The following is an 11626-nucleotide window of genomic DNA, read 5'->3' as shown; positions in this document are numbered from 1 at the left end:
AGCGAACACAGCATTGACAGAAAAGGCATTTAACGAGGTTTCACGGCATTTTAAACTGTTCTAAATGGCGTATGATTATGTAAATAGTCTTTCCAGTGAGGCTAGGTTAAGATACGAGTTAACATGTTCTGTAGTTGGATTAAACGACTGCCCTTACCGCCTTCCAGCAGATGGTATAGCCAAGTTGTGGTTAAGAAGGTGGATTTTTGTTCCTTATATTTACCAGAAACGAAGTGATCCGAACACACGACCCGGGATTTTGGGGGACTCCAGTGAGAACCGTCCTCGTTTTCCCGGTGTAAAGCTGCGAGCCATTTGTCTCGTCTCTGGGGGGCTTTTAGCACGCTTTGGCAGAAAAAATATTGAGAGATTTGAGGGCTACAACTACAAGTAATGTTTGATTACAACAAAGGAGACTTGCAGACAGCATTTTACGACTGTCTTGAAAAGTTGTTTAAATGGCAACATGAAAATTATAGGGTTTATTGGTTTTTAAAAACCCAACCGTTAAGTGCAAATTTAAATGAAACCGGTTTTCGAAAATAGCCTTTATACCGTATGTTATTGTTGTGCAACAACAACAACTTCAGCTGTTGAACGTTATTCAGTAAAAATTCAACGGGTTCAACATTAACATGGACGGTATAGCCAAGTTGTGGTTAAGAAGGTGGATTTTTGTTCCTTATATTTACCAGAAACGAAGTGATCCGAACACACGACCCGGGATTTTGGGTGACTCCAGTGAGAACGGTCCTCGTTTTCCCGGTGTAAAGCTGCGAGCCATTTGTCTCGTCTCTGTGGGCTTTTAGCACGCTTTGGCAGAACAAAATAAATAAATAAATAAATGGGTTGTACTTGTATAGCGCTTTTCTACCTTCAAGGTACTCAAAGCGCTTTGACACTACTTCCACATTTACCCATTCACACACACATTCACACACTGATGGAGGGAGCTGCCATGCAAGGCGCTAACCAGCACCCATCAGGAGCAAGGGTGAAGTGTCTTGCTCAGGACACAACGGACATGACGAGGTTTGTACTAGGTGGGGATTGAACCAGGGACCCTCGGGTCGCGCACGGCCACTCTTCCACTGCGCCACGACCTTTGTTTTCCCTGTTTCCAGTTGTGGTTTGCACAACCAAAAACAACACCGTTTTTTGGCATTTTGGAGGCAGAATGACGGGTTTAATCAGCGCAGGTCGACAGGTTAAAGAGTAATGGCGACGGTTTGTTTTCAACACCAGTCAGGTTGCTATGGCTCGAAGAACCCGTATGTAGCTCAGTTGCCCGGATGTCGGCCCTGCCCTATACACAAAATCACACAGAAAAAGACAGGTAAAATTAGAAAATAAAACATTAACTCTGTAAAAATGTTGAAATATAATGTAAGAAAAAAAGAGCACTTATAATATAACAATATAATAAATAACATGCGTTTAATGAAGAATTGAATAAATAAAGTGAAAATAGATAGACGAGCCTGGACTAGACTATAAATAAATGTTGTACTGAAATGCTTTACTTAGTACTTTATCAATCCATCCATCCATTTTCCTCCGCTTAGCCGAGGTCAGGTTGCGGGGGCAGCAGCCTAAGCAGAGAAGCCCAGACTTCCCTCTTCCCAGCCACTTCGTCCAGCTCCTCCCGGGGATCCCGAGGCGTTCCCAGGCCAGCCGGGAGACTTAGTCTTCCCAACGTGTCCTGAGTCTTCCCCGTGGCCTCCTATCGGTTGGACGTGCCCTAAACACCTTCCTAGGGAGGCGCTCAGGTGGCATCCTGACCAGATGCCCGAACCACCTTATCTGGCTCCTCTCAATGTGGAGGAGCAGCTGCTTTACTTTGAGCTGCTCCCGGATGACAGAGCTTCTCACCTTCTCTATAAGAGAGAGCCTCATTTCGGCCGTTTTTTCCCGTGATCTTGTCCTTTCGGTCATAACCCAAAGCTCATGACCATAGGTGAGGATGGGAACGTAGATCAACCGGTAAATTGAGAGCTTTGCCTTCCAGCTCAGCTCCTTCTTCACCAGTACTGAAGTACTGGTGAAGAAGGAGTACTTTATATTTTAGTACTTTAGTACTTTATATTACACATAATATGTATTTGTTGCAATCTTAAAACAAATAATAGCCTGTATCCAAATATAATTTATTTCAAATAAAAGTGCTACTACTTTATTCTCATAAAATGACCCGTTTTCCTCTGATATAACTTTATTCTAGTGAAATTCTAAACAACAATGACTTTATTCTGTACTGCCGGTCTGAGCCCCCTTTCTAATTTTACTCAAATAAGAGTGCTACTACTTTATTCTCATGAAATTACCCGTTTTCCTCCGCTATAACTTTATTCTAGTGAAATTCTAAACAATAATGACTTTATTCTGTACTGCATTCACTCAAATGTTGGTGCTGTCCTGCGCCTCCCGGAGACCTCTTGCACCACACAACTCTAGTCATTCCTGGGCATGGCTGCCTTCTACCTGCACTTCTTTCCCCGCTATTCTAACACTATCGCAATGCTTCATGCACTCCTCAAACAGGGTGTGCCTTGGGTCTGGACACCCGCATGCCCAGCTGCTGGCCGCCAGGCTTATGTCACAGCTCCCCTCTTACCCCGTGCTTGCCCGCTTTGAATTGCAGTGCCCCACGTTTGAGACCTGTGACGCCCCCACAACTGCAGTCGGTGCTGCCAGTCTTAACTGCAACAGGGGACTGAGCGCCTAGTGGCGTCTGCATTAGGGGCACTCGCTAATACAGAACAAAAGTATTATGTGGGGGAGAAAGAAAGACTGGCATGTGTCTGGGCCTGTGAAAGGAGGCACATGTACCTCTATGGGGGACACTTCACGCTTCGAACTGACCATCAGGCCCTCACAGACGTCTTGACGACGACTGGCTCAGGTCACAAGCCGCTGTGCCTCTACAGGTGGTTCCAGATACTGCAGGCGTATAACTTTACCACGCAGTTTACACCAGACAGGGACAATGTCGTGGCGGACTTGCCCTCCAGAGCCACACCGAGCACCGTGCCAAACGCCACTCAGGACCCCTCGGAGCCGGCGCTGATCCTCATGCTGCACGCATCCCTTCAAGCAGTGTTCACACAGCTACGTTTGTTCATCATCAAAAGTGCCAGAGGACCTAGCACCTTTCCATCGCGTCAAGGGCGACCTCTCCTGTTGGAACCATGTCTGTGTGGCACGGAGGCTGTGCACTGTGGTGCTCTATCCCTGATAATTGACTGTATAGAATGCCTCACCAGTGGCAAGACTGGCTCACCCCTGTCTCCGCCTTTGCAGCCTCTAGCCTGGCCATCAGCACCATGGTCCCACATCACCCTTGAGATCTGCGGGGAGCTCCACGGCCTCCCTGAGCACTAACGCTTCCACCTTGTTGTCTGTGACCTCCATTCCAAGTGGCACGCCGGATCGGTCACCACCAAAGTGGTCACAGATTTCCTTTCCTCTTTGTTCTCCTCTTGGGGCATGCCTGATGTCATCACCACTGACAATGGGCCCTAATTAATCTAGGCCAGTTTTGCTGTCTTTTTGGATGAGTGAGCGGTCAAGCACATTAGGACCCCCCGATATCACCCTCAGGCCAACGGCGGTGTAGAGCAGTTCAACCAGACCCTCAAGAATGGCATCAAAGCGTAACTTGGACTTGAACCAGTCACCTTTTCGCCTTGCTGACAGCTCACGTTTGCACGCCAGCCGCTTGAGAAAAGTGATGCCGCCGTCCACTTCAGATCGGGCAGTGGACCTGCACCACACTGATGGCGACGGGAGTTGCCCTGATGCACAATTGCCTGAGCCACCTGGCCCACTTGACTCAGGTAAGCAAGATGACCCTGCCCCCGCCAAGGCCTAGTCGTGTGAGCCCACATTCCAGTCTGTGTATCATTGGAATTAACAAAAGACAAGAATGATAAACGGTTCATCCTGCCCCTTTTGTAACTTCCCCTCTTTCTGGCATAAAAAGACACACTGGCCTCTATGTGATCCAGCAAGTGTGGTGACGTGTATGTCCAGAGATCTCAGTAAGTATGTCTTTTTGTCAATGCAAATAAATGTCGCTTATTTCTACATGTAGAAATAAGCGACAAGTTTTATTTTCCCTCTGATCAAAATGAACACTTGGCAAGATGGGATGGAGGTCAGTGGGAGTCCCTTGCCGAACACACCGGAGACCTGATGGCTCTCTGCCACACCACAGTCCGTGTGGAGAGATAGGACAAGCTTTGTAGCTAGTGTTGAGCATCGGGATGGACGAGCTTCCGTGGCTGAATGAGCATTTATCGAACACTTCGGTCTCCCTGGATGGATTCTCGCTCATCCACGTAGATTGGACATTGGCTGAGAGCTAGTGGGCAGCCTAGGACGGAGTCGGCTGTCTTGGTTGCTTTGTTGGGTTTTTCCCTGTCTCCTCTACCTCAGCAGACGTGGAGCACGGCAGAGGTCAACGCGGTGTACAGTATGCGGGTGTTGATATGGTGTTTTTGTTTTGTTGTTCGTCTGTGCATGGTGCAATCATGCACAGACGAACAACATACATACACATGCACGTGTATGTGTGGCAATATGTATTATTTATAGCTAATTTCTTGTTTTACTTTTGTAGCTGTATGTAAACGTGGCGCCATTGAAGTGACAGCCGGTTGCATCAGCTCTGTGCTATATAATGTCCTTTATGTTCTTTCATGTGTTTACCTTATTTTTGTTGACTTTTCGTATCTGCACTGCAAGCACATAATTTCCCCATTGTGGGATAAATAAAATCTATGCTATCCTATCCTTCGGTCACGTCAGTGGGGAAGATCGAGCTTAAAGTCCTCAATTAACAAAAGTAGCTGGAATCTTTTCTTAGTTATTGAAAACTTTCAACTACCATGCTTCAAGTAATACTACTTTTTGAGAAAATAATTTCCACACTTTCTTTCCCAGAGAATATTTTGATTCAACTGCCAGAATTTATTTTTTTTTCTCATAATTTTACAAATATATTAAAATTAAAGAATTAACATTTTTGCTGGTAAAACGTAAATGTATGTTTTAACAATATTACAACTTAACACTCAAACCAAAAATTTATTTAAAAAAAATACTATACGATTAAATCAAATCACTAATGATAACATGCAGTAAGATAGCTGGTGGTGTTCCTGTGGCTCAGTTAGTAGCGCGTCCGCGCCAGCAACTTGAGGGTTCCTGGTTTGATCCCCAGCTTTCTGCCATCCTATGCACGTCCGTTGTGTCCTTGGGCAAGACACTTCACCCTTGCTCCTGATGGGTCGTGGTTGGGGCCGTGCATGGCAGCTCCTGCCATCAGTGTGTGAATGGGTGAATGTGGAAATAGTGTCAAAGAAACGCAATACAACCCATTTACCATTTATGGTTTGAAAAATGTACTGTAGCTTTAAGTAAGTTGCAAACAGCCCTTTTGCCTCCCATGTTTTTTTTTCTCTATAAAATTTTTTTTTTTCTAAAATTGTTTGCATTTAATATTACAATTCCAACATTTGTTCCTATATTATGACTGGGTTTTCTTTCCAATGAATGTTGCTTTCTTTTTAGACACTTTATTGTAATATTGACTTACACACAAAGAAGCAAACTGACAATTGTATAAAAGGGTCTCCTTTTATTCAACTAAATGAGGCAATTCCTGAAGGAATTGCATGTGCTGTATTTGAACTGAAATGCTGACAGAATGTTGTATGAATGTATGAATATTTGAATGTAGAGATGGTTTGAATGTTGAACAGTTTGAATTTCCAGGAAAACCGAAATTTGGTTTGGAACGTGGTAAAGTGTTAGTTTGAACGTCCATGATGAGTGTAGGGTGTTGATGTTGGAATGGTTTGAATAGGTTGAAAATGTGGGATTTGAGCAACCTGGACAAATGTCCCATTCATATCAATTGGAATTTCCTGGGAATTTGGGAATTTTGAGAAAAGCGGGATTTTATTGAAAATGATTAAGAGCATAAATGTCCTGAATGAAGTGAATTGGTTGGTATTGGAATTGTTTAAATGCGTCACGAAATGCTGAAGTAGTAACAGTTTAATTGAAAAATGGTATTACAGAATTTCGGGAAAACCGGGAATTTTTAAAGTTCTTAAACCAACTTGTTTTTTTGTCCTGACTAAGAGGAATGTTTTGACAGTGGAACGGTTGAAAAATGTGAAAGGGGTCATCGCACTAAAAAGGTTGGAAATAAGGTTAGAAAAAAACAGTAATTCCTGGAAATTTGTTGAACGTGGAAAAATGGTTGTTTGAATGTCCAGGATGAATTGAATGTGTTGAAGGTGGAATCGTTTGAATAGGTTGAAAAATTTGGAAATTGTGGAAGTTTGAAAAATGGATAATTCATTTTAAATGGGGAAAATGTCCCTAAAAACTGTCAATTCTAGGAAATCCGTTAATTTAAAAAAAAAAATTGTTAAAGGTGAGCACACAATTCTCAAACAGACTGAATATTTTGAAGTTGGAACGGTTTGAATCGGATAAAACCTGTGGGAGTTGTGGAACTTTGAAAAATGTTCAATTCTTTTCAATGGGAATTTCATGGAAATTTGGGAATTTCGGGAAAAGCTGGACATTTTTTGAAAATGCTAAAAAAATGAATGTTCTGAATGAGTTGGTGTTGGATTTTTTTCAATACGGTCGAGAAATGTTGAAGTAGTAACATTTTTAATTGAGAAACTGTATTATGGAATTTCTGGAAAACTGGGAATTTTTACAGTTCAAAAAACAACTTTGTTTTTTGTCCTGATTAAGAGGAATGTTTTGACGGTGGAACGGTTGAAAATGTGGAAGGAGTAGTTGACAGAAAAAAGGGTTTGAAAACACGAGAATTCCTGGAATTTTTTTTAACCTGGAAAAATGATAGTTTGAATGTCCAGGATGAGTGAAATATATTGAAGGTGGAATGATTTGTATCAGTTTAAAAATGTGGAAATGGCGGAAGTTGGAAAAAGGCCATTTCATTTTAAAAATGGGAAAAATGTCCCGGAAAACCTGGAATTCTGGGAATTTTTGGAATTTTTCAAGAGAAAGCCCGCGATTTCCGAATAGGCTGAACAGTTTGAAGTTGGAACTGTTTGAAACGGATTAAAAATATGGACGGTAGAACACGCCAAAATCTGGAGAAGAAGAATAATAATAAATAGATGAATTTTGGTGTAGAAAACCTATTACTCTTATACTCGGCGCTACAGACAAATAAGAAGTGACATGTGCATGAAGATCCTTCATCCACCTATAAAACTTTTATTTTCACATTCACTTACCTTTAAAAATACCAACATTGTAAGGCTTCTTTTTACACATTTGTTCACCTTACTGATCACCACAAAATTGTAATATTCTACCAGAAAGACAGCATGCTGGTGCAGTGCTTCCAAGCTCAAACACATTAATTCAGAAATGCATTAAAAAAGTGCAAGAGAAATGCGCCAAAAACCAAATAAAGATTGAATCAACCCTTTGACCATTTTTTGCAGTATCACCCTTCCTATGAAGTTTTTGTTTTACAATAATATGACACAAAATAAACCAAACAGAAAACCCATTATACATACAGGTAAGACTTAAATGTGATAAGACTACACATCTTTTCCAGCCTGCTAAAACCCACAAAAAAAACAGCTTAAGGATCCCGTAAACAAGTGCAAAAGCATTCTCATCATTTTATAAAACAGGAAAAAAAGGTGGAATATTGTGAAAAGGAAGTTGCAAAATAAAGAGCCGTAATCCTGCCGGGTATGGCCAGATAGCGAGCACAGTACACGTGTATGTAATTAGCAACAATTTGTTGCCGTGTGTGTATGTGTGCGTGTACTATTTATAAAAAGGCTGCTGACTTCGCCTGTTGCCACCCTTCTAGGCGGCTTCTTGACATTCGGCAGCAGCTGATGAAGTCCTCCATGTAAACAACGCTTTGGTATTACGTGACCTTTTCACTTCCAGCCGACACACACTCCGCTTGAACACATGTCGTGTTTGAGTGCATGTTGAAGGCCCCCTGCACTTAAGATCATTTTGTTCACCTATTGTAAACTTGTATACCTTATTTACATCCAGCCCTTGTCCTATCACAGCTGTTATTGGCATCAAGATTAACCTACTCACAGTCTAGCGTACCTACCTATCTACAGTACCTTCTTTCCTGCTAACCATACCTACTTATATAGTAACTTATCTACTTTGCTATGTACTGTGGATAAGAAGGTACTAAATACATACCCTACTACCCAACCTACCAGGTTACTCAACCTTCTTACATACATCAAATCACTTACCGACCTATCTAGATACCAAACTATCCACTTACTACCTACCAATTTTTCCTATGGAACTACTTCCTTACCTACAGTAGCAACTTCCCTAACTACCTTGCTATCTCGCGACCTACACATTTAGATCAAGTCAGACCTACACTGTTTCAATATCCATTTCTCTGTTCTCAATTGTTGATGACTGATAACAACCAAACCTAACACCCCCCCCCCCCCCCTGCCCCCTCCACACCCCGAATTGTAAATAATGTAAATAATTCAATGTACACACCCTGATGATTATCTCGTGTGATGACTGTATTATGATGATAGTATATATGATAGTATATATCTGTATCATGAATCAATTTAAGTGGACCCCGACTTAAACAAGTTGAAAAACTTATTCGGGTGTTTAGTGGTCAATTGTACGGAATATGTACTTCACTGTGCAACCTACTAATACAAGTCTCAATCAATCAATCAATCAGATAGCTATCTACTTAGATACCTAATTATCTATTTACTTTTTTCCCGAAGTACGTACATAGATATTTAGGAACCGGGCAATCTACCTACCTATCTCGCTACTTTTCCACCTATTGTACTTACAATTGTAGCTACTTATATTACCTCATCTATTTTTACCTACACTACCACATACCACAGACCTACCTATCCAGATGCATACCAACGTCGGCAATGAGTGCTATCAACCTTTGTGTTCACCTGTGCTCCACCACAAAGCTCATGGTGGTCCCGTTGAAAGAGGGCTGGGCAATAATCCTCGGCCCTTGCTGTGACATGATGCTAATGAGTGGCTGCTGTTGTGCTCTGTTGACGCCAACTAAATGCGGAGTCATCGAAGAGGCTTGGGATGCCTTTGCTGTGCTCATGTAGTAGGGGGTCTCCATGTACATGCCCTGCTGTGGCTTATGTGTCACTTTCTCTGCCTCAGCTTGCACCGGCACCTGTGGCATCTGCACTAGCGTGCGGGTCGGAATTAGTGGGGGCGATGTCATGAAACCGGGATAGATCATATAGCTGGGACCATACGCCGCCCCGGAACCAATGGCCAAATGAGAGATCGGCATGGAGTTTATTGGAGGTTGGGGTAAGGGTACGTCTACATATTGACCCGTTTCAGGGTCAAAGAGGCGCCTCGTTGGGGGTTGGACCGGGGTGTCAACTAGGTAGTAGCTTCCACTGGTGGGATCCAGGAGCATCTTCCTCTGGGTGAGCGGGTAGGGGTCTAGGGTAGGTGCAGGGGAGAAACGGTACACCTGATTTGCTGACATTGACTGATGAGCAGGAACTTGAGCAGGAACTTCAGGTGAGGGCGGTCTCATTGTCGACATCCACGGGGGCGACTCCTCCTGCACCCTAAAGTGTCCGGTTGAGGCTTGTTGGGATTTAAGCGGAATGGTTAGGTAGTTATCAGATGTGGGTAACTTGTGAGTGAAAACTTTTGCGTCTGGTGCGATGAGAGTTGAAGGTGCCTTGAGTCTTGAAGAACTGCCCACAAGGGTTGGCGACAAGAGTCTATCATGAGGGTCCAAGTTCTGTCTCGGTTTACCCTCGTTTGCTATCAACGAAAGAATGTGACTATCCGGCAAGGACAGCGACTTGTCCTTGCGTTTCCACTCATTCTTGTCGAACACATAAAGCTGCTCCATTGTTTTCACTGCTGCTTGGAGCTTCTCCAGCGCCACCTGGTTAGACTTTTTAAATTCCGTATTTTTCTTCCCTATTTGTAAAGTCATCCCCTCCTGCGAGTTGTTCACAGCTGGTCTTTTGGATTCTTCTTCTAGGTAAGATTTTCTGTCATTGGTGTTGACTGACTGGCATTTGATCACCATTGGAGACCCGGACACAGGGTTGGTGCTGGCCAAAGTGGATTTATCGCCCACTGAGACTAAATGATAGGAGCTTTTCACCAACTTGCGTACATCCCTCACTTGGTGTATGGGCGTCTGCAGATTCCCTTTGCTATCTCGGATGTCGCGGACCATAAAATGCGGAACTTTATCCGAGGTGGACTCAGCCTTGGACGTAAAAACAGGGGGCCCTCCCTGGAGATTGATTTTAATTTCTGGAGATTTCTCTCTCGCCGTGCTTTGGATGTTTGGCACAAACAAATGAGACATTTTCATCGTCTTGCTCTCTGAATCCTGATCCGGAGCAGGAGCAGGAGCAGGAGGGGGCGGCGAGGGCGTCAGTGGCATCCCTTCTGGGATTTTACGATCCGCTTGTAACTCAATCTCCTCATTCCTCCAGCACCTGAAGGCGCTATTTTGGCTGTGGAGCCAACCTGCACCTCTGAATGCTTCCTCCATTGCAGTGGCGGTGCAATCCTGTTTGGGGGCTCCAAGCTGCTTGGCGGCTCCCCTATGGTGAGGCTCCCTCACCTCCCCCCTTTCCATCCGCCTCTCCCGCTCGAATTGTAACTTTTTGGAGAGCACATTTTGAATCAAACTGGACGCAAAGACTGCTTTCTTGTGGGTGCCCTCCATGTTTTGCGACTTCATGGTGGCCCTCCACGCCTCATTGAAACAGCTCCCATGCGAGCCATTCAACTCATCTGTGGAATGGGATGCCTCCACCTCTCCTCCTGATGCAAAGTTAGACATGTTGCAGCACAAATTCAGCGTCTCCCTGAGCCGGATCACCCCGCCTTGACTCAACTTCCCCATAATTTGCTGGTCCCCATTGAACGGCTGGGTCAAGATCCACCTGTCGGACTCCTCGCTTGAGGTGCTGAAGCTGATAGCATCCAGGTACGGGTGTGCCAAGCTTTTGAATGCTCTTGCCGTCAGGCTGCGTACTTCCTTATCAGCGTCGTCCAGCTCGCTTGAAGCGCAACTGGAATACTCTGCTTTTTCTTTCCCTGCCGGAATGACGCCCTTCGCCCTATAACGCGCCCCCACCGCCGGGGGATCTCCACCGCCTTTGGCAGGGTGATTTTCTCGGTCATTTATAGCGCCTCTGGAAGTGCTTTTGATTGACAGGTGGACCTGGGCCGAGCCTTGAGGATCACTTTCACAGCTGCTGACTGCCTCCTTCCTTGTAACGGCGGCCTGAAGGTGGACAAAAGAGAATGCTTGATGGGCATCCTCAGTGTCCGCGTCCCACCACGATGCCTCGGAAGTGCTGTCGGATGACTCGGAGAGTAGAATCTCATGCATGGTGATGTATGTATCCTCATCCTCGTCCTCCTCGTCATCATCCAGTTCAAACTCTATGCCAGGACACCACATTTCCTTGCCCTCAATCACTGTATCCTTCAATCCGTCGGATATTTGCAGGAGATCTGTTACCTCTTGCAACGCGGGCGCCTCAGTCTTCAT

General features: G+C 44.3%; 1 protein-coding gene across 1 annotated transcript; it reads right to left on the bottom strand.

The window, feature by feature from the left end:
* Positions 1-8692: 8692 nt before the first annotated feature.
* Positions 8693-11626, bottom strand: LOC133605836 (uncharacterized protein C4orf54 homolog). The gene has a single exon (XM_061959147.2). It carries the CDS (start codon positions 11624-11626, stop codon positions 9005-9007), a length of 2622 nt encoding a protein of 873 aa, XP_061815131.2. The 3' UTR covers positions 8693-9004.

The sequence above is a fragment of the Nerophis lumbriciformis genome, linkage group LG05, assembly GCF_033978685.3.
Source record: "Nerophis lumbriciformis linkage group LG05, RoL_Nlum_v2.1, whole genome shotgun sequence".
Taxonomy (NCBI): domain Eukaryota; kingdom Metazoa; phylum Chordata; class Actinopteri; order Syngnathiformes; family Syngnathidae; genus Nerophis; species Nerophis lumbriciformis.
Note: the sequence above shows the minus strand (reverse complement) of the source record. Positions and strands in the feature narration are given on the sequence as shown.

Coding starts and splice junctions, on each gene's coding strand:
- LOC133605836 (XM_061959147.2), bottom strand. CDS start 11,626: ATGAAGACTGAGGCGCCCGCGTTGCAAGAGGTAACAGATCTCCTGCAA.